This window comes from Schistocerca nitens, chromosome 5, assembly GCF_023898315.1.
Source record: "Schistocerca nitens isolate TAMUIC-IGC-003100 chromosome 5, iqSchNite1.1, whole genome shotgun sequence".
Taxonomy (NCBI): Eukaryota; Metazoa; Arthropoda; class Insecta; order Orthoptera; family Acrididae; genus Schistocerca; species Schistocerca nitens.
Genome location: NC_064618.1, coordinates 747,302,782 through 747,326,880, shown reverse-complemented (window position 1 = coordinate 747,326,880; position 24,099 = coordinate 747,302,782). Strand labels below are relative to the sequence as shown.

At 39.4% G+C, this 24,099-nt stretch overlaps 1 protein-coding gene across 2 annotated transcripts; it reads right to left on the bottom strand.

Moving 5' to 3' along the window:
- Positions 1 to 25: 25 nt before the first annotated feature.
- Positions 26 to 23,263, bottom strand: LOC126260927 (endoribonuclease CG2145-like). 2 transcript variants are annotated; one of them, XM_049958424.1, is made up of 5 exons: positions 21,782 to 21,876; positions 8,384 to 8,534; positions 2,336 to 2,532; positions 2,020 to 2,252; positions 26 to 804 (listed from the first exon to the last, which is right to left on the bottom strand). In XM_049958424.1, exons 1-5 carry the CDS (start codon positions 21,801 to 21,803, stop codon positions 571 to 573), a joined length of 837 nt encoding a protein of 278 aa, XP_049814381.1. In that variant the 5' UTR covers positions 21,804 to 21,876; the 3' UTR covers positions 26 to 570. The 2 variants fall into 2 exon arrangements, with proteins under 2 accessions (XP_049814381.1, XP_049814380.1); XM_049958423.1 differs by lacking the exon at positions 21,782 to 21,876 and adding an exon at positions 22,964 to 23,263 and having other exon boundaries at positions 30 to 804.
- Between the last annotated feature and the right edge of the window lie 836 nt (positions 23,264 to 24,099).

Below are 24,099 nucleotides of genomic sequence, written 5' to 3'. Positions count from 1 at the left end.
AGTTTTCCTTTTGATATAAAAAAATCTTTTATTGCTCATTTTGTCTTACAGTGAAACATATTTCTTTGCTCATTTATTACAAACATCTTGTTATGGCACACTTATTAGATGACAATAATAAAAATACACATGCTGTCACATGAAATAAAACATCCAAAATTAAGACCATTTAAAAACAGCTGAACTATTGCAGCTTCTTGTATAAGATCTGTTCCAGTGGCACCAGAATACAATTTAATCCATGGATACTTCCATAAATAAATATGAAATCAAAGAATACAGAAGTTATACTTTTATCACCAATTTAGTTTGTTAATATATACTTTCTTATCAGTTTCTTATCAAAATTGTATTACTCCATAGTTAGTAAATGTCAGTACTGAAAAAAGTCACAAAAAAAGTTATACTTTCATCACCAATTAAGTTTGTTAATATATACTTTCTTATCAGTTTATTATCAAAATTATATTACTACATGGTTAGTAAATCTCAATACTGAAAAACATCACTAAAAAAAGTAATCAGCCACACAATAAAAACATGAAGTGTGTTTAATAGTTACAACAATTCCTATATTTCAGGATAAGCACTTCCTATCATGTTCTTTCCTCTGTAGCGAAAAGTATGTGTGTTTATAAAAACTCTTTTACCACTTAAACTAAGAGAGCACTTTTGATTGGGGCGTGCTATAAAACATACGGTGTAAAGAGCCATTTCCAGTTCTGGACTAGTGCCAACAAACATGGATCCAACTGGCTTTATAACATTTTCCCATTTGTAGTGCAGCTTCAAGATTGCTCCCTTCTGAAACAGACAAAAACAGTATTCAGCAAATGGTCATTACACTATGACACTCAACTGGCAGGATACTGAAAATTATGCAAACACACCTTATGTAGTTACCTTGTCAAAATAAAAGTAAAGTGTGGTGTGTACCCATCAAGAATTTAGCCATTACTAAGCTAACAGTCTATTCTCTATTTCAATTATTAGTTACTGAATGACAAATTATTGTTAATGCAAGACATCAGTTTCTTTTTATCTGTCTGCATTTGTTTCTCTTATGCTCTTTACATAAATATAAATCTGCAATTTACAGTCTGAATTGATATTTGAGACTACTTTACCAGAAACTACATAACTTTATTCACTGGTGCACTAAAAGTACATTTGTTTTGTGAGTGATCCTTTTTTTAATATTTACTGTGGATTTCTGAAAGAGTGAGTGGGAGTTACTTTAAAAACCACACATTATTAACAGTTTCTTTCTTTATGCAACAAAAAAATTAAGTCGTCATTCTGTGATTGCGTAACAAGCTTTAAGTGGGGCTCTCATTATTATATTATCTCACAGCCACAAACAAAACTGAAATCCATAATATATAGTCACCTGAGACCTGATGTTAAACTCTAATCAAGTTTCACCTGTAATTGTAAAAACAAACACATCCACATATCAATACACATTGTTCAATCCAAAAACGAAAAAGGAGTTTCCAACTTTCCTTCTCAAAGAGTGTCAGAAGTAAATAAGTTTTTTATTCATTAAAGAATACTGTTTGGAGCATTGTGGTTTTTATTTTGGATTATAACAAATATTTCTCTGTTCATAAAGGAAATTTAGGAAGCAATGCAAATGCTCACAAGCATCAGATACAAGAATGGCATCCACCCTGGTGTTCAGTATGCTCGCAACAAAATTTTCAACTCATTTCCATTTAAGAAACAGAGGTGTCATTTTCAAAATGAAATTGTTGCATATTTAAGTCTATCATTGTAGCATACTTTCTGTTACTACAGAGAAAATGAATTTTCAAATGGAAGTGTTCCAGTACCATGTTTCAAACACAATACTATCTTCACTCCTGGTCCATTCAAGTATTACATTGCTGTGTGCTATATACACAAATTTTTATAACAATAATCTTGACACATTTCATATCCATGGTGAGATCATTATTGTGTAGATCTATGGAACATGTATACAATAAACAGAAAATAAATACATTACATACTTACATCTCCCAATTCAAGCTTTCTAATGTATCCCAAATAATCCGCATGTTTTAAAATTTCTTCATTATTAAAAAAGATCCAGTTGTGTAGTCCTGAAATTTCTCCTCTCTTGAGTTCACCTAGGAATACATGTTCAAATGCACTTGATCCTACACGTCCACCTCCTCTGGAATACATTCCAAACCAAATTTGATTCAGCAAATTCTTGTATGCCTTTGGATCTCGTCTTACCAATCCTGTAATAGCATCCATTTTTCAAACATAACCAACCACTTTCGATTAAAATATGGAAAGAAGTTTTTGTAAAATAGCTAATTACCATGATCTGCCAGAAAGCGCATTGCAGTACTCATAACGGGAGTTGCAAGAAATGTATCCAAAAGACTGCTCTCCTCTGCACGTTCCTGGGCAGTAACATGCTCATTGACAGAAGTATCAGCAACATAATTATCATAAAGCATGCGCACTTTTGCTACCGTTGGTAACTGAAAGACTCTCTTGTCAACAGAAATTAAACTGTATGAGTGAAAAAGAAAGAATAAATAATTAATATACATACATAAAATGATGACAATTAGGATACAGCACACAAGATTCAAGATGACAAATACTACTTAATATAGCTTTTACCTGACAAAGTTGGGCAATCCACATGACATTAGGTCGAAAGTTATTTATACTAATATATTCAATATATTTCATAATAGCCTTAAAATTAGAGAAGCAACCGAAGCTGTCACCATATAAGACCACAATACCAATACAACTCTATATACAAAAACATATTTTTCAGCCAACATCAACTGGTGATCAACTGCCAGCTGCTTGTGGCTTCCATGAAAAAGATAACTTCCATCTCATTAATTAAGTTTAGGAGCCTTTTTTCAACTGCACTTATTCATAATAGCAAATAGAACAAAATGTATATGTTGAACTTGAAACTGTTGGCTAAAAAACAGAACAGTGTTGGCTCTTGGTAAACATTCCCGGTTATATGGTCATGGCCTGAAACTTCTTCATCCCTAGTGTTTCATTCAGAGCTGCACAGTGCACTGTACATCTTCAGAGGTGCTCATGGTTCTGCTGAGTCTTACCGAGCCAACAATACTCAGCAGAGCCATGACCACTTCTGAAGATATTCAGGGAGCTATGAACAAAAATTTAAGAAACGAAGAAGTTTCATGGACCATGACCATACAACCCAGAAGATTTACCAGCAGGTAAGGTATCTGTTTGTGAAAGACTTCATTGTACAATTGGAACAATGTTAGCTGGCATGTTCTGTGCCCATATTTCTCTTGCTGTGAGTCTCCCTCCTCACTTCAGATCAAACCATTTGTAGTGTGAATATAATAGAGGGAAACATTCCATGTGGGAAAAATATATCTAAAAACAAAGATGCTGTAACTTACCAAACGAAAGCGTTGGTATGTTGATAGAGACAAAAAACACACAAACACACACACAAATTACAAGCTTTCGCAATCCACGGTTGCTTCACCAGGAAAGAGGGAAGGAGAGGGAAAGACGAAAGGATGTGGGTTTTAAGGGAGAGGGTAAGGAGTCATTCCAATCCTGGGAGCAGAAAGACTTACCTTAGGGGGAAAAAAGGACAGGTATACACACACACACACACACACACACACACACACAACACGTGCGTGTGCGTGTGGGTGGGTGTATGTGTGCGCGTGAGTGTATACCTGTCCTTTTTTCCCTCTAAGGTAAGTCTTTCCGCTCCCAGGATTGGAATGACTCCTTACCCTCTCCCTTAAAACCCACATCCTTTCGTCTTTCCCTCTCCTTCCCTCTTTCCTGGTGAAGCAACCGTGGGTTGCGAAAGCTTGTAATTTGTGTGTGTGTTTTTTGTCTCTATCAACATACCAACGCTTTTGTTTGGTAAGTTACAGCACCTTTGTTTTTAGATACATTTGTAGTGTGATGGCATTCTGAATACAAGATCATTAAAGAGTTTTCAGACATTATGATTTCTTGAGATAACAACAAAATGTTTATCATTTATGTTTTACATTCACGTGCAGGGATTGTAGCAGTACGGACATATATACTTTGCTGTGGTTGGACCATCGTCGGGCTAGTCAGGGTGCCAATGTTAGCCGATGGACAGCTACTGGCAACAGCTATTGCCACTTTGATCAGAGCCCCTATGCCAATCCTTTTTTTAAATGCAAAAAGAAAAAAAATATGAAAAACTGTGGAAATGTTCAGTCTCCATGTTATAAAAGAAAGGCTGTATGTTAGCAAAGACGATGTAATTGTCATAATGACAAACTTCTGTAGTTGTGATGTTTTATTACTATGATTACAGTGAAAAGTGGAAATAACTATTTGTCAGTGGAGAGTTACAATTAACCTGTGCTGTCTGAAAAGTTTCTTTGATAAACCATTACTCTGCCTTATTGGAAGCTTTAAGAAAGGCATAATGAAAATAAATATTTCATATAATTACAAAAAGCATAGCAGACAAAGAGGATATTGCATATCAATCTATTAGTATTTGTACATACTGGAGTTATATAATTAATTACTAGTTTCAGAATATTAAAAGCTTAGTTAACTGGCAGACTGGAAAGCCATGAAAATTACAGAAACAATTTAACAGAAATTTGATGAAATAAAAATTCGTTTCAAGTTGATGCTACCGCAACAAACAAGTAATGAATAATATGTCCTCTGGATAATACAATAGCAACAAAAATAAACAATATTCTAAAGCTATGGAAACAAACCAAGCAGTGGCAAACTTTTGTATTGCAAAGCAGTTATTTTAAATCATCCAACATGAAAAAATGATCTGGATACTGCTATAAATAATTTCCTGAAAAGAGTTTAGAACCGAAGTGAAATCATTCTTACATTATTCATAAAAAACATGCAGACAGAAGAATTATTACATTCGTGGTGTGCCAGTCCATGTTTGTATAAATTAAAGTGTATCATAGCACACTCCTAAATTTTAGATCAAAAAATTTCCTTTTCTGTATATCTCATTGTGTGATTACTGCAAGATTTGTTTTCTTTATGATATAAAATTGGCTTGTTCAGTATCCTAAGGGACGACATGGGTTTACTGTGACAACCTCGATTACACAGAAAACCAAAACTGCAGTTCTCAGCATCAGCCAACAAGGCATGTATTTGGAAAACTGGCATCATGATTAACTACATTAGAATGCAAATAACTCACAGATTAATCAAAGCATAAAAGGTCACTTGTGACACATAGGGCAAGTGCCAAACTACAAATCCAATGAACTGGGATTCAATCCCCAGTCAGTTCAAGTACACTCCTGGAAATGGAAAAAAGAACACATTGACACCGGTGTGTCAGATCCACCATACTTGCTCCGGACACTGCGAGAGGGCTGTACAAGCAATGATCACACGCACGGCACAGCGGACACACCAGGAACCGCGGTGTTGGCCGTCGAATGGCGCTAGCTGCGCAGCATTTGTGCACCGCCGCCGTCAGTGTCAGCCAGTTTGCCGTGGCATACGGAGCTCCATCGCAGTCTTTAACACTGGTAGCATGCCGCGACAGCTTGGACGTGAACCGTATGTGCAGTTGACGGACTTTGAGCGAGGGCGTATAGTGGGCATGCGGGAGGCCGGGTGGACGTACCGCAGAATTGCTCAACACGTGGGGCGTGAGGTCTCAACAGTACATCGATGTTGTCGCCAGTGGTCGGCGGAAGGTGCACGTGCCCGTCGACCTGGGACCGGACCGCAGCGACGCACGGATGCACGCCAAGACCGTAGGATCCTACGCAGTGCCGTAGGGGACCGCACCGCCACTTCCCAGCAAATTAGGGACACTGTTGCTCCTGGGGTATCGGCGAGGACCATTCGCAACCGTCTCCATGAAGCTGGGCTACGGTCCCGCACACCGTTAGGCCGTCTTCCGCTCACGCCCCAACATCGTGCAGCCCGCCTCCAGTGGTGTCGCGACAGGCGTGAATGGAGGGACGAATGGAGACGTGTCGTCTTCAGCGATGAGAGTCGCTTCTGCCTTGGTGCCAATGATGCTCGTATGCGTGTGTGGCGCCGTGCAGGTGAGCGCAACAATCAGGACTGCATACGACCGAGGCACACAGGGCCAACACCCGGCATCATGGTGTGGGGAGCGATCTCCTACACTGGACGTACACCACTGGTGATCGTCGAGGGGACACTGAATAGTGCACGGTACATCCAAACCGTCATCGAACCCATCGTTCTACCATTCCTAGACCGGTAAGGGAACTTGCTGTTCCAACAGGACAATGCACGTCCGCATGTATCCCGTGCCACCCAACGTGCTCTAGAAGGTGTAAGTCAACTACCCTGGCCAGCAAGATCTCCGGATCTGTCCCCCATTGAGCATGTTTGGGACTGGATGAAGCGTCGTCTCACGCGGTCTGCACGTCCAGCACGAACGCTGGTCCAACTGAGGCGCCAGGTGGAAATGGCATGGCAAGCCGTTCCACAGGACTACATCCAGCATCTCTACGATCGTCTCCATGGGAGAATAGCAGCCTGCATTGCTGCGAAAGGTGGATATACACTGTACTAGTGCCGACATTGTGCATGCTCTGTTGCCTGTGTCTATGTGCCTGTGGTTCTGTCAGTGTGATCATGTGATGTATCTGACCCCAGGAATGTGTCAATAAAGTTTCCCCTTCCTGGGACAATGAATTCATGGTGTTCTTATTTCAATTTCCAGGAGTGTATTTTACCTTTTACTTATGACTTCTTTTACCTCTGGCAATGGTTAGTTAATGCGAAAAATTTCAAGTTTCACTGTGGTTTGAAGTTTAATATGAACTGTAGATCCCCCAGTAACTAGCTGAGTAAATCACTTCATATGTCACATTCAACCAATCTTCAGGTTATGGACAGGTTAATTAACAATAGATCACTCACAAGTGCAATGTTGAACAAGTGACCGTCCTTGTGGTTCAAAGAATTATATGGCAGCTGTGGAAGAATGATGACTGATGTGTATCTCTGCATATTCCTTACTGATGAATGATGCTTACAAATGAAAAAAATGACAAAACAAATTGTTGTATGGGAGAGCACAACTACTGTGCAGGTGTCTTATTTATTTTCTCGTGGAGAACCAGCACAATGGACAAGACACGTCTTCAGGATGGGACAGGGATTGCAGTAATTTGCTAAAGGGTGTACATGCACAGACACAATGTATATGCTCCATGAATCTATGGCCCACTACGGAGTAGCATATTATCCCAAGAACAAAAGAAGGGAAACATAACAATGATTGTATTCTGTGAAAAACAAATGATTTGATCTGTCATTTTGAATTGTCACTTTGCACTCTGAACTCTGAATTTGTAAACAGTGCTTCCAACTTCACTATGAATATTGAAGAAAACTATATAAATAAAAGTAATTTTGAAGAATGTACAGAAGATTTCATGTACAGAAGATGTATATGAAAAGTATCTGCACATTTAGGAAAGACAAACGGAAACTGTCATATGTCATTTCCTTCCAGTATACACTGTGTAAGAAGGAAAAGGAGTCCTCGATACTGCATCAAGAGTCATGGGTATCTAAGAAGAAGAGGAAATCAGAATAATATGTAACCTCTACTGATTGAAGTAAGTAAAAATCTTAACTCTGAAATCCAATGGGGGCACTACACAGGTATTAAACCTCAGAGACAACACATAGCAGTTGTTGAAACTGAATGCTACTGCACAGGCAATAGTGGTAGAAACTGACAAATTTGTTAACGCCAAAATCTGAACAAAAGTCATAATAGACATCAGCTTTTTCTGTCTGATGACATAAAATAAGTGATGTTTAATATAAATGGGATGGACAATCTAAAGACGCCATTTTTGGACAAATAAGTGATGTTTAATATAAATGGGATGGACAATCCAAAGACGCCATTTTTGGACATATAAAACTGGCATGCAATGTCACAAAGCTTGTTGCTCACAAACTGTAATAAAAATTTATTCCAGTTTGCAAGTACAACTGAAGACAAAACTAGAGTTATAGAACATCATTAGAATAAAGAGCATAAACTATGAATGTAACTTTGTAGGTCTGTGGTGAAAAATTAGGTAACACACATCATCATTTCTCTGGCCCATGAAACATGACAATTATCAAGCAACTCTGCAAACTTATGTTCCACTGACACGTTCCACATAAAACCATTTACTTTGAATATGATCTAAGGAACATGGAACTAACTAATTAACTAACTTACATCAGAATTTACGTCATCCATGCATCATCTTCACTATAGAAATACTTTTAAGATTAACAGCTACAGGTTTGTGCACTGTACTGTCACAAGCCAGCATTTAAGAGATGAATGACTTACGGCAAAGGTGCAGCATCTGTTAGGCTGTTTGATCTTGTACGGGCCTGATAATTTATTTTTATGAATTTGGCAGCATTGTTCACATCTTTTTTCAGCAAAGTTTCACTCAGGGTTTGTAATTCCTTGTCAGTAACAGGTGGTGGTAAGGCAGCTGCACACAATAAAATTCTGCTGTATATTACAAATGTTGTCAGACAAAACTGCTTTAGCACTCTAACACCATTATCAACTTCCGTAAAGTTCATAACAAGTATTTATCCAAAGCAATATTCACAAAATGTACATCATTACATTTATTCACAGGAAAATGTCTAGCAACAGAGACAAGGCTTATGTATTAGCAGCATCCACTGAATGTATCACAGGAAACGTAACAAGATTGCAGAACAAGACTAATAAATAAGCAAAATTCACTTACTCTGTTATATAAAATATTACGCCATTATAAGTAAGAAACCGGTATTTACAATAGTTTTTGAGCTCTTGGTCTTTTCCTTTTATTTTTTTACTCATTTGCAAAAGTACACACATTCACACATAACCAAACAGACTCCCAATACTGATAACCTTACCAGAGCCTTTATTGACAAACTATATCCTATTCAGCTCATCCATAAACAGATCTTCTGTGCCATCTCCTCCTCTAACACCAATAAACATGTAAAGCAGCCACTGACCAGCACTCTTTCGATAACCCAGTATCAGCCTGGCCTTGAACAGCTCAACCACAATCTATACCAGGGCTTTGACTACCCTGTGTCATGTCCTGAGATGAGGAATATCCCACACGCGCCACCCAAAGTAGTGTTCTGCCACCCACTCAACCTACAGGGTATCCTTGTCCAACCTTCCTCCACCCTGTTATACCCAAAGATGATTCCCTTGTGCTTAGCGCATGTACAAGAACCTGTCCCATACACCATCCACCACCTCCTGCCACAGTCCAGGTGCAGACATTTCCTAATCAATAAATGGCAGGGCCATGTGTGAAAGCAGCCACATTATAAATCAACATCATTATCAAAAGGACAGACTGCAACTCACCGTGTAGATGATACGGTGAGTTGCATATAGGCACTACAATAATACAGTTACGCATGGCCAAAGCACTCTTCAGAAAACAAGACACACACACATTCATGCAAGCAAGTGAACCTCACCCACACACGACTGTTATCTCCAGCCACTATGGCCAGAATGTAACTCTCACGTTGAACAAAAACAACAATCTGGAGTGAGGTGGGGACGGAGCAGGGATAGCAGGGTACTGCTGAAGGGAGAGATGAATGCTGTCTGGTGGAGTGTGTTGGGACTAGACAGTGGAATGACAAGGCTGCCAGGTGCAGCTCCTTCAAAGGAGAAGTACTCGTGTGTTAGGATAAAATTAGTAAGGTATATGTGGAATGACGTAGTTGGTTTGAAGTCAGAAGGACGTTGAAAGAGATAGTGTCCAAAGGCAGCAACACCGTGGCCATGAGGGATGTTGGTGATTATGTACTGGGAACTGGTGTCAACTATGAAGAGTGCTGTTCCAGGAGGTAAAGGGGTGGGGATGGTGGAGATTCGGTGAAGGAAGTGGTTGGTATCTTCGACACAGGAGGCCAGATTTTGAGTAATTGGTTGGAGATGTTCATCAATGAGGGCCAAAAGTCTTTCAATGGGAGCACAATAATGAGCTACAATGGGGCATCAGGGACTGTTGGGGCTGTGGATTTTAGGGAGCTTGTAGAAGGTGGGTGTGCAGGGTGACATAGGGATAAGGAGGGAAATAGGTACCTGGAGCAGGAACTGGAGGTTACGTTGGACTTAGGGGATAGTATCACTCTGGTGGAGTTTATAGTTGCAGGAGTCAGACAACTGGCAGAGGTCTTTCACCAGATAGTCACTATGATACATAACGACAGTGGTGGAACCTTTGTCTGCAGGTAAGATGATTACATTAGGATCTGTTTTAATGCTGTATATGATTGATCTTGCTTCTGCTGAGGGATTGGTGGCAAGGAAGTGTTTCCATTGCAGGGATTGAGAGAAGAAGAGTACATCTTTGATAAGTCCAACATTGTTATATTTTGGTGTGGGGCAACAGGTAAGGCCTCTGGATAGGACTGAGGCTTCTGTGGGGCCGAGGATTTTGGTGGAAAGCTAACAACACTCTTCTGGGATTGTTTTGGGTCTGGATTTAGTGTGGTGTTGATAGGGTGTTTCGAGTAATGTGGAAAATTGAAAATTTCAGCTAGGAAGGGTCTGGGTGGTGTGAGGGGTTGGCGAGGAGGAATGCTATGGGTAGGATAGGAGTTGTACAGTTGCATCCAAATGAGGCAGTATGAGGTCAGCAGGTTAGACAACTTATGGGAGTGGTGCCGAAGAGCAAGGAATTCAGTTTCAAAGATGTCGTGTATGTAGTAGCCACTGCACAGTATCAGTATCTTGCAGAGGTGTTTCTGGGACACCTGTGCCACAGAGGTGTGTTTTTGCAGTATTAGCTTTGGGAGGGAGAGGGACAGAGGGACTAGCAGAATCTGAAGAGGAAACGTCATTGTGGAAGGAGGGATGTAGCCCAGAGGAAGGAATTTTATGGTTAGGCCTTTGTGGGGAGGGGGGGAGGAGATACCACACTTCGGGCAGCATTTAAGAAACAGGATGTGGGACTGGGTTTTAGCCAGGGAAAGGGATGCTTTTCTGAACTGGTGCAGAAAGTTGGAACACGGGTCCATTTTGGTAGAAATAGCATTGGAGAAACAGGAAATGACATTGGAAATGGGCAAAATGGCTCTGAGCACTATTGGACTTAACATCTGAGGTCATCAGTCCCATAGAACTTAGAACTACTTAAACCTAACTAACCTAAGGACATCACACACATCCATGCCCGAGGCAGGATTCGAACCTGCGACCGTAGCGGTCGCGCAGTTCCAGACTGAAGCGCCTAGAACCGCTCAACTACAACGGCCAGCTTGGAAATGGGCAAATGAAAGTGTTAGGTGGTTGTGAGGGAAACTGTATAATAGAAAAGGACTTGTAGAAAAAATACATACAGGCATGCACAATATGTATGGACATATAAAATTTCATACAGACACGATAAAATAGGCACAAATATTTAAAAATATACACAAATATTTAAAAATATACACAAATATGTGAAAAGATGTACAAATATGCACAAACAAGCACACAGAGAAGGACCTGGGGAAGGATGATGAGGCCAAGTTGAAGGTATGGTATTCCTGGAAGGTGACCAGGGGATGGTTAAGTAGGAGGGGGGAGGATGGAGGAGGATCACAGTTGGATGGTAGTATGAACTGAGAGAAGCAGTGTTCAATTTTGGGATTAGGTTGACTTTGGTTGGAGGGACTGATGGCAAAGAAGTGTTTCCTTCCCCAAGTACTTTCCCAAAAACACAAAACTTTCAACAAAAATCATCCTACCTGCACACAAAGGTTCCACCATTGTGAATCGAAGTGACTACCTTGCAGGAGGCCTCTGCCAATTGTCTGACTCCTCCACCTACAAACTCTGCCAGAGTGATTCCATCCCATAAGTCCAACAAAACCTCAATCCCTGCTCCAGGTACCTATTTTCCTCCTCATCCCTATGTCACCCTGCACACTCACCTTCTACTTGCACCCCAAATTCCACAAACCCAACAATCCTGGACACTTCCTTGTAGATGGTTATTGTACCCTTTATTGACCAACACCTCATACCAACTGCTCAAAATCTAGCCTCCCATTGCAAAGATACCAACCAACCACTTCCTTCACCAACTCTCCACCATACCCACGCCTCGCCTTTACCTCCTGGATCTCCACTCGTCATGTTGACGCCAGTTCCCTATACATCAATGTCTCTCATGCCCATGATATCGCTGCTATTGAACACTACATTTACCAATGTTCATCAGACTCCAAATCCACTTTCTCATTCCTCATAAACCTTACTATCATTACCCTAGCACACAACTACTTGTCCTTTGAAGGGAAGGTATATAAAAAGTCAGTGGCACGGTCAGGGCACCTGCATGGCAACCTCCTATGCCGACCTGTTAATGGACCATCTAGAGGAAACCTTCCAAGCCTCCCAAAACACTAAACCCCCTGATCTGGTTCAGATACACTGACAATATCTTCATGATCTGGAATCAGGACAAAGACACCCTCTCATTCCCTCAAAACCTCAACACCTTCTCTTCCATCTTCATCACCTGGTCCTCCTCAACCCAGTGTGCCACCTTCCTGGATGTTGACTTCCTCTTTTCTTGATGGCACCTCTGTCCACAATAAACCACCAACCACCAACAGTATCTGCATTTCAACAGCTGCCATTCCTTCCACAGTAAAAAATTCCTCTCATTCAGCTTGGCCACTTGGGGACAGCTTACCTGCAGAAAGAAGGACTCTGTTACCCAGTATGCTGAAGTTCTCACACAGACAGGCACTACCCCCAGACCTAGTTTGCAAACAGATTTCCCATTCTGTATCCCCTCATACCCCCAATTTTCACACCACCTCCAGTTCAGCTACAAAGGAGTGCCCCCTTTGTCACCCAGTATCACCTTGGACTGGAACAACTGAACCTCATCCTTCATCAGGGCTTTGATTATTTATCATTAGGCTCTAAAAAAATGAGGGACATACTACCCAAAATCTTTCCCATCCCTCCTACAATGGTGTTCCATTGCCACCAGACCTCCACAACATCCTAGTCCATTTCTATAACGCTCCCAATCCCAATGTCTTACCACAGGAGATCCAGGAGCAAGTCCTCCCACCCACCCAGTCCACCACTTCCTAGTCCAGACCTGTCATAGGCTTATCACACCCCGTCAGAGGGTGGACCAGCTGTGAAAGCAGTCATGTCATATACCAACTCTGCTGCAAACACTGCACAGCTTTTTATATTAGTGTGACTATCAACCAACTGTCTATTAGGATGAATAGCCATGGCCAAACTGTAGCCATACCCAAACTGTGGCCAAGAAGAAAGTGGACTACCCTGTGGCACAACATGTAGCTGAACGTAACATGCTCTATTTCAAAGGTTGCTTCACAACCTGTGGAGCCACCCCTTCCACCACCAGCTTTTCTGAACTGGGAAGATGGGAGTTATTCTTACAGCACATTCCCTACTCCCAGAATTATCCTGACCTACAGTAACCTACTGTTCCCCCCAACCTTCACCCAACAGTTTCTGCCCATCTGTCCTACCATATGCTCCCAACTCACATCCCCTCTCCCTCATTGTGTGCCACTCTATGCCAATGTATCCACTGGTTGTTTTCCCCTTTTCTGCTTCCCTGCCCCTCCCTCTACTGACAACACTGTGCCTGGCAGCCTTGTCATGCTGTCATCTAGTCCCTGCACACTCCATCAGACAGTATTCTTCTCTTCCCTTCTCTGTCCCACTGGAGACTGCTATTTTTGTTCAACATGACAGTTGCATTCTTGTCGTAGCAGCTGGAGATAGCAGTCATGTGTGCATGAGGTGAGCTTGCTTGTGTGAATGTGTGTGTTTGGTTTCTTTTCTGATGAAGGCTTTGGCTGAAAGCTCTCCAGCATATCCTGCACTCATGCAATCTCTTGTCCTAAACCTCTGTTAAACTGTTTTCCACTGCCTCTCCTTATCTTTTCCCTTCTCCTTTCTGTCCACAACACTGATTCCCAGTCCAGATTGTGCACTAGCTTCTCCCACAACTGCCCCCTCCCCTCCCCAACGTGAGCATTCTCTCTCATCCCCCCCCCCCACCTTCACCCCTCTCCCCGCCCTGTCTTCTCTTCATCTCCATCTTCCTTTCCCTTTGGCCCTCCCTTCCCCTTATCTCTTATGAACACCAATCTCTGCACTCCTTTCATCTTGTTGTGCAGCTACTGAATCATCTGCTAAAAAACCTGCCTTGCACAATCCCACCTACCCTTGTGTCCATCTGATTCCTTTTTTTTTATTCTGCTGCAATTCAAAGCTTAGTTGGCTGACAATTCTGGGTTCACATTTCAGTCTATCTCTTATGTGGCCTCCCAACAGCCCACTTTTCAATAGGATGGCAATGTTTGTATAAGTAATCTGCCATCCTCCATTCATTCACGGTACAGATTGCTATATCTACATTTGTTTAATTATTTATTCATTCAGGGAACATCTTACAGTAACACAGAATTTGCCATTGTGATGCAATGAAAATAAATAACTAAAAATGTACAAATACACAGAACATATAAATTTATTTTTTATGAAGATTGGGCAGTCATCTGGATGGCCTTGACTGCTTTTGCCTTAAAACCATGGAACAACGAAATCAAGGTGATGGGACAGAGCAAATGTCCTCCTCCTTGATATACGGTTTGCATCACAACTAATACACTGCCTCATTGTACAATGTTCACTGTTTTACACACAATCTGATCCAGATAACTTATAAAATGAAACATAGCTTTGCTCTTCATTGTTGCACACACTAATGACACCATTGGTGACTTCTGAACCATGAACATGCTGCTATACCCCTTCCATTACTTTCAGTCTGCTCAGAAAACTGACTCCTGACTCTAGCCTCATAAACACGCAACTATGCCCTATGCACATCTTCATATGTTATCCTCTGTTCAGCTGAAAAACTGCACATAGCACCCCCCCCCCTCCCCATGATGACTGAGATGCTGAATTCTGGAAAAAGGCATTACATTGTGATCGTGTATTGTAATACAGCAAAGTGTTGTAGTCATCCCCTTTCATTATTAACCACTAGCCTGTGTGCTCTAAGTAATCTTTAACTGTATAGTATGCATTACTTATGAAGAATGCCTTTGCTGCCTTTTTAAACTGCTGTATTTTAGTAAACCATTTCATTTCCCACGGCAGATTATTACACAATTTAATTCGCTGGCAGACAATGCTGTTTTGAGATTTTGTTTGTTTTTCTTCAGTAAATGTAAGTTCATACTGATTTTATATATATAGATTCCCTGATCATACATAGAACTATTACTGAAATACTTATTAATGTTTTCCCTGATAGGCACATCCAATTGGTAGACTTACTCACTTTTTTTAAAGTTATTTACAATGAGCCCAACTACTGCTTCTAATTATAATCCTTAAGGCACTTTTCTGCAGTTTAAAAATGGTGTCCATGTTTTGTGCCTTCAATCCCCAAAAAAAAGTCCCTTAGCTAAATATTAAATGTACCACAAGACATTGGCTGTTACAAACATATAATAGAACTCTAAGAGCATAATATGCTGATCACATACTTTTTGCCAGTCTTTTTGTTCATTTATTCCATGTTAATTAACAATCAATTTTCATCCCTAAAAACTTCATGTTTTTTACACAATTTACAGATTTATCTCTATGTTTAATGCAACAAAGTTATTTTCTCTCTGTATACTACAGTACACACTGTTTTTGTATGTTCAAATTTAATTTTTTACATACTGTCCAATCATAAACAACCTTGAAGGTTTCATTTGCCTTCCCTGATAGGAGTTCTGGTGTTATATCAGTGACTATGTATGATGTTGCTGTCATCAGCAAACAGAACTGTTTCTACATGTCTTGTACAGTATAGAAAGTCACTGATACATATTATGAACACAACTGGGCCCAAAACACTACCCTGAGAAACATCTATGTTTATACATTTCTTGTCTAAGTTTGTTTTACCAAAAATGTATCACAAGCAGATGTGTGAACTATATCTCCTCAAACCACTTGTTAGCTATTCCTTTTACACCTAATGCTTCTGGCTTATTTAGTAGTATTTTAATGTCAATGTGTCAAAAGTCTTGGACAAGTCTGAAAATATGCCTGTAACACAGTCATCCTTGTAAGAGCTTCAAGTACCACTTCTGTGAACTTTGTGGAGACAGATTTAGTGCTCATCCGTCTTTGAGAACCAAACTGTGTTTTATTAACAAAGTTGTATGTATTCATGTAACTTATTAGACTGTCTTTCATTATTAACTGAATTATTTTTGAGGTGCAGACATAGCAAAACTGGCCTGTAGTTTTCTGTAATCTCTGCATTACCTTTCTTGAGTAGAGGCACAACTCAAGTACACTTTACATATTCTGGAAAAAGTCCACAGCTCAAGGGCTTTTTTTTTTTTTTTTTTTTTTAAAAAAAAAGCTTGTGTGCACACTGTCAGAAAAGAGACTGGAATCTCATCTATGCCTGCTAACATCTAATTTTTCTGTATTGCATCCTTCCTTCTAGCTGTCTTGTGGGAAACAACGCCATTGTGATTGCGGTGTAAATCATTGTGGGTGCTATATGTGTTTCAAGAAGATTTTGCTCAACTTCTCTGCAATACCATAGAAATAGTCATTTACAACTTGACAATTCCTGTTGTTTTTTTTATCATTCTACCCTGACTTTCATTTGTGTGTCATTATACTTGTTTCTGCCCTTTCCAATTTTATGTTGTATAATATCCCATACTACATACTTTGTTTTTATTTCTGCTTTATGTATTGTTATTGAATGATATTTTTTGCAGTAAGCACTACCCTTCTGTGCATTTTTCATACTAGTGACAGAAATCAATGAACTGTGGATTAGTGTAGTGCTTTTGTAAAGAACTGAGAAATCTACATGTCTGAGAGGACTTTCTAATATCCACACTTATCCATCTATTTTCTTTAGCCGCTGGTGTAGAAAAGGCTACTTTTGGAAATGTCTCCTCAAAATTTAGCTTAAACAGTGTGCACGATCTAGAGTTCTTACCACCTACAGTGTTTTCCACATAACTTCGTTACAGGTTTTGTTTGTCAGCACCCTAGGAAAAGTACATACTTTATGTTCTTAGAAGATCATTCTGCAGAATTGCTGCTTTTGGGTTTTCCCAAGGCTCTTTTTAGCTTTATTATCTGATAGTAATGATCAGAGAAGCCAAGACAATTACAAGTATTTTACAATTTTCCCTGTTAATATTTATAAATACATGATCTAAGACTGATGCCAAAGTTTCTGATACGCTAGTAGCATTGTTTAGCATTTGAACCATGCCAAAAGCACTCAAAATGTTTATGTATTTTTTGCAGATTTCATCCTCAACACCTGTGCTAATATTCACGTATCCACATGTTGTTATGTGAGACTCTTTCAAGGTCTTTTTTTTTTTTAATTTGTTGAAGAAAGTGTCCACATTACCACTAGCAGAGTGGTATAAGTACAGAACCATTAACTTCTCATTGATGTCTGAGTTCTTTAGTTCAATAGTAGTAAATGTTTATCTACACTAAATGTGATCATATCTTCTAATACAGCGATATAACTATATATTATAATTTAGAGTGACTGCATGAGTGAGTGTGTGTGTGTGTGTGTGTGTGTGTGTGTGTGTGTGTGAGAGAGAGAGAGAGAGAGAGAGAGAGAAAGAGAGAGAGAGAGAGACTTGACCTTTTTTTCCTCCTATGGGAGGGAACCCAGTACTCACATCTATACAATACTGCAAGAGAGAGACTTATGTTGCCTGTTTCACAATTGTTCTTCTGGCCATCAATGCAAAACATTTTCTAATTGTGCACATTCTTTTCAAAGCCATTACTTTTCTCTTTTATTTTGACATTTTTGTATTGTATATCGTACACACAAGATTCAGATGGCGGAGTGACCTTTTGACATTGTTATGATTTTAAAAAGTTATTATTACTTTATTCCTACATCTGTGTTGTTTACCAGTCATGACAGGACAGACTGTGTCGAGATTAATTACATATATACATTTAAAAAAATACTCACAAAATTAAGACATTTATACTTAATGGAAACAATATTTGTTTGTCCATTCACTTTGGTCACTATTAAAGAATTCACCAATGGAGTACAATGGGCGTTCTTTCAGGTCCTGTGCTATTCTCCTTCTGAATGTTCCTAGAGGCAGGGTTTGCACTTCTTGAGGCAGTGAGTTGAACATCTTTAGGGCAACCACTGGAAAGCTGTCTTGCATTCCCGTCTGTCGACACCTGGGTATTTCGATGTTCCTCTTGTTACGGGTATTGTGATTGTGTATATCTTGCCTCATGCTGAAGACTCCTTGGTTTTCTTTCACGCTGATGAGACATAAAAACACATACTGGCTGAAGACTGTGATAATTCCTAACTGCTTGAATATAGGCCTGCAGTGCTCCTGTCTTTTGCTGGATGTAATTATTCTGAGAGCTTTTTCTGTAGAATTAGCACATCCTTACAACCTGCAGAATGTCCCCATAACAGTAGGCCATAATTGATGTGGCTATAGAATAGGGCATAATATACTGTTATGAGATATTGGTCACTCAATACACCTTTTAAACTCCTCAGAAGGTATATTACACGGGAGAGCTTGGAGCACACATACACTGTGTGTTTGTTCATTGTTAGTTTCCTGTCTATCATGAAGCCCAACATGTTGACAGCCAGCATATTATCATGGCATCCAATGTTGTTAAGGGTGCATATCAGATGTTGTGTTTTTTCTTCATCCATTTTCATTTTATTTTTGATGAACCATTCTTTAATGTCTTGGAAGAGTACATCTGTTTCTTGGAGTGATTCTGCAGCAGTTCTTCCTTTGGCAAAAAGGGTGGTGTCATCAGCAAACTGTAACATATTGTTGTTATTACCCATGTCATTGACATAAATAAGGAACAGGAGAGGCCTTATGATGGACCCTTGGGGTACTCCATGTTCCAGCTTTTGTTCTTGTGATGTTGCTCCATGAATTGATACCGATTGTCCCCGGTTTTCCAGATAAGACTGAAAAGATGCCAGAACAACACCTCCGACACCATAACACTTCAATTTATTGTGCAATATCTTGTGGGAAATGCAGTCATATGCCTTGCTAAGATCACAGAGTGTCAGTGCCACACTTTTCTGTCTTTGAATCCTTGCCTTATTTTTCTGGTTAAGTCCAGTCCTGCCATAAACGTTGACTTTCCCTTGCGAAAACCGTGCTGTGTGTCCTGAAAGAGCTTATTTACTTCAAAATAATTCTGTAACTGGAGTTTCATAACAGACTCCATAAATTTTGCTAGAACAGGAATGATAGAAATTGGTCTGTAGCTGGACACTTCACGCAGGTCACCTTTTTTGTAGATTGGTACTGTCTGTGCTAGTTTAAGAAATTTTGGGAAGACACCAGAGGATAAGCATTTGTTAATTGCTATAGATAATGGTTGAACAAGCTCTAAAATAATTTTCTTCAGCATTGTGCAAGACATACCATATAAGTCTTCGCTCTTTGAGTTCTTGTATGACTTAACTATTTTTACGATACCCTTAGGGTGCACTTCCTTCCAGTTTTCAAAAGTGCTACTGGTTTGTTTCTCATGTGACTTGTGGGGACTAAGCCTGAGTCAGGTATTTCTTTAATAGTATCTTTCACTATCCTAACAAAGTACTGATTGAAGGCGTCAGGGCTACCAGAATTTAAGGCTGAGGTGGGCTTTTTTTATGCATTCGTTTACCAGATTCCAAGCTGCTTTGCATTGATTGTGAGCCTCTTTAATGAACCTGTCATTGTATCTCTTTTTTGCCTCCTCCACTTGCTTTCTGTAAATTCATTTGGCTCTTACATAGTTACAATGAAGCAGGTCTCTAGATGGGAGATCTCTAGCTGCTTTCATACAGTCCCTGAAAATTAGCACAATGCATTTTAATTTGTTTAGCTCAAGGGTATACCACATCTTCCCTGTAGTAGGTTTGTCCCTTCCTTTAGCTTTGCCTGTAGGATACTGGATACTTCTTGTGGATTTCTGGAAATAAATCATCAAATTTAGCTTTTAATGATTGGAACAGACATTCAAATGAGGCACTGGCCCCCATTCCTGCAATTTTTTGCTGCCAGTTTACACTTGACAGGGCTATTTTAAGGTCATTTAGTTGTAATTCAATAATTAGCAAACAGAACTGATGTATCTCTTATGATACAATTTAATGCCCTGTTTTACCTTTGAACGGACAGAGAATATTATCAATGTGAAGATCACCTAATGACGGAGAAAGACAATAACCTTACTTACGACATTGAATACCTTTCATTGGATGAGGCTGGAATGTAATAAGTTTTATTTTAGTGTTGGACTGCCTGGTGCTTTGAAAAGTTTATTACTTTTATTCTAGACCACAGCTGCTTCCTGTCTATTCAATCAAAGGTCTTTTCAGAATCAATAAGAAAACATGAGTCTCTGGATTAAAATCACTGCCTGTGCCAAGCACAAATGTTAATTCTTACGGTACACAGAAATTGTGTGTTCCTACTCATTTTACTGGTGTCTGCAAAAACTGTGTGCACCTGCTTGTCTTGCTAGAGTCTGTACAATACTCATACTGTTCTGCACTTGTCCTGTATACCTTTACCTAAATTATTTCCAAAGAAACCAGTCCCTGGTTTGACAAGTTTCATAGTCAAAAGTTTATGCTATTCCCACAGGCTTAACTGCAGTCTTCTCTGTTTGCAAATATGCCCTTCCTTTGCTTTCTATTATGCACAAACAAGTCTCATTAACTGGAATGAAAATTTTAATGACATGTTTAAGACTACCTTTATACCTTCTATAGATTCCTCAAATAGTAGCTGGAAAAGTTGATCTCTCTCTTCATCAACCACATACAAGATGGTGGCTGTGATGCAATACTTTTTGCTCTCTTTAGGATTTCTAGAGTCATTTAATGATCTCACATAAACTTTTGAAAAAGATTATGTTGGCTGAAAGACTTAAAGGCATGTGGAGAGTGTAAAAGCTAATTAGGAAAATTCACTTAATTATCCAACACAAACTACACTTTCTTCTTCTTAAGCTGAGCTTTGCTTTCAACATAAAACAATACTGAATTTAGAATTTGCTAGCAACATAGACATGATCCAAAAACAATAGCTCTTAGTAGTCCCCAAACAGAACTTAAACTTTCCCTTTTTCGGTTACCAGTTTCTACATTTTCCTTCATACATAAAATATTAATATCTGATATGTACCTGGCATTAATAGTGGCCAGTGTCCCATTAATACAGTAACTGTATAATAACGATAATTTAGGTTATGTTTCAACTAACAGAAAAATCAAGTTACCATATCTATTTACATTTGACAAACACGACATTGATGAGACAGGAACTATTTTTATGTTAACATTTGTATACCGTGCTCTACTAACTAGCTAAAACTATAATGAATGCAACTGTAACAGAAAAGTACTAGCATATGAAGTACCATGAAAAAATTTTTCATGGTACAAGAAAGATCAGGGATACAAGATAGTCCAGACAAAAGTAAATTAAAGCATAAGAACAGTGTGTGTAATATGGATCAAACCAAAGCACACATGGTAGCTGAGTATTATCACCACAGAGTTTTGGCAGTCAAATGACACAAAAAAGTTAATTTCTTAATATATGGTACCGTGCATGAAATATCTACCAAATGAAGTGGCAGCAGCCATCACACACGGTATTGCAGTAGTTTATCAGCACCTACAGGAAGTGTTGCACTGTGATAAGAAATGTCTAACTGACAGGCAGCTAAACACAAAACTTCTGCAGGGGCACTGCCATTGTGAATAAGCAACAAACAAACGATAAATCCACACTAGTAAGTATAGGAAGTTTATACATGGCTACTTCTATTTAAAACAAGAAGATTCTCACTGTTCTCTTTCTTTTCTTTTTAATTTCTATTTCCTCAGTGAGGGAATTCATTCCACAATGTCATTGCTGCAATCTGCCATACAGTTTAAATGTGAGAATTGATTTCATCTTGTTCAGTACAATAATACAAACCAATGACATGTTACTTTTATTTCAGTGGCCTAAAAATGGGGCTGAACAATGCATCAAGCAAGCAACATGACCCACAATTATAAATTATTTTCAAAATGTATCACTACACTGATATTCTGGATCCATTCATGAAACAAACATTGTGTGTCCTTGAAGTATCTGTAAAAACCTATATGGGAAGTGTAAATTCTTGCCCCTGGTTGTTCCATTTGTTACAAGAAATGTTGGTGGTATGCTATGGTACAAACAGTGGCTGCTGAATGTTGTAATTACAGTTTGCATGACTGGAATTTTGGAGCTTCATGTGAAGCATCACTTAACAATGATGTCTCCTTTACACTCTCTAGATGCTTTTGTTACACATGGGGCACATCAAACGGGAAACCTTTATTAACAAGCAGGGATATAGGGAAGACACGGGTAAACCGCGCGTTTTTTCCTGTTTGTAAGTTAAATAAACCGAATAAGAACAATATTTTTCTCCCCTTAAAGCACACTTTCGTGTTTTCCTGTACAACAAAATCGGCTGTAGTGATGAGTGGATCTGTCATTCGTAAATAAAAAGCAGTCACCTTCGGAATTGCTTACAGCAACACTTATAGTTGTTTATGAAAGACTCTGAATCGCTGAATCCTTTAATCTTGTAGTTATTGAGTCCCGAGTTTACGCCTCTGCGCACAGACCTTGCAAAAACCAGTATGTCACTTACGATACTAGCCTTTATTAAGAGCAAACCTGTCTTGCGCTTTTAATTATTCATACATCGCGCGCTTTCTCTTATCGTACAGCATGTTTACCATGTTACTACCACTTTATCACTTACCCAACAATTCTCCCACAAATAGTAGAGTGCAAATGCCAACAATCTTCATTTCGGTATACATTGTTCGGCCACTTGTTAGAGCTACACCAACTGGCCCTTCTTTGTGCCTTAATAACTGACCTCTTATTTCGCGCCCACAGCTTTATGTCTTACGTCATCTGTATCTTTTTTTCTCTCTCTCTACTTGCTTCGTTCTTGTGTACGTCGTTGTGCAATGGTCAACCTTGTTTCTTTGAGACGTTCCCGCGGCCTCTTCCTCCGTCACATAAAAACGACGTAGTAAACAAACATACCCACGCTTTTTGTTAGTACTGGCACACTAATTGAACAGAAGTATACCAGTCATCACGTAGTTTTGTTTTTTATCTGTTTAAATTTTATCATACTGTTGGCATCTAAAATCTTATGCATCCGTAAAGTAAACAAGGGAACATGCTCAACATTTATTAGATATTGAGGGCAAACAGCGACGCCTGACAACATCAGAAAATTATAAACTGAATACATCTGCTCAATAATCGGAGCACCTCTTTAATCCAAATATGAAATAACAACTTCGAATGCAAACGATACATCGACTTTTTGAATACATCGAGGTTTCATCCATAAACATCGATATTAGCGTCGATATTTCGAATGGAGACAAAAGTTCGAAAACATCGACATCGTTCAACAATGGGTCATTCACTCCATTCGTGGAAGCTCAGCCGTCGACCCATCGAGCCATGTAATTCGTGCAGTGCTACATTTAGAGCTGTTCTCATAAACCTTGGTAGTTATCCATCAATCTTCTAAATTTTTTCCTGTCAGGAATTTCTCTCCCTGAGATACCAATCTGCCTAAGATCTTTTGCACATTCTTCGAATCATCTTGGCCTCGTTTTGTTAGATTGGATGAAACTCCATATTCTTTTTGTTAGTCGGTCACGGTCCATCCTCATGAGATGACTGTAAAATAACAATCGTCTCTTCTTAATGGATGCTGTGATAGGTTCTGTCTTGCTGCACAAGTCCTCATTTGCTCTCATTCGCCTTTGTCCATCAACCCATCTATTACCTAGGATTTTCCTTAATATCCTGCGCTCTCGCTTTTCCAGCCGCTCAGCTTGACTTGGTCTATTCGTGGTCAAAATTTCG

Coding starts and splice junctions, on each gene's coding strand:
- LOC126260927 (XM_049958423.1), bottom strand. CDS start 23,024: ATGTATACCGAAATGAAGATTGTTGGCATTTGCACTCTACTATTTGTG. Junction 2,533..8,383: donor ACAGATGCTGCACCTTTGCC/GTAAGTCATTCA, acceptor TCACTCATACAG/TTTAATTTCTGTTGACAAGA. Junction 805..2,019: donor GAAAGCTTGAATTGGGAGAT/GTAAGTATGTAA, acceptor TGTCTGTTTCAG/AAGGGAGCAATCTTGAAGCT.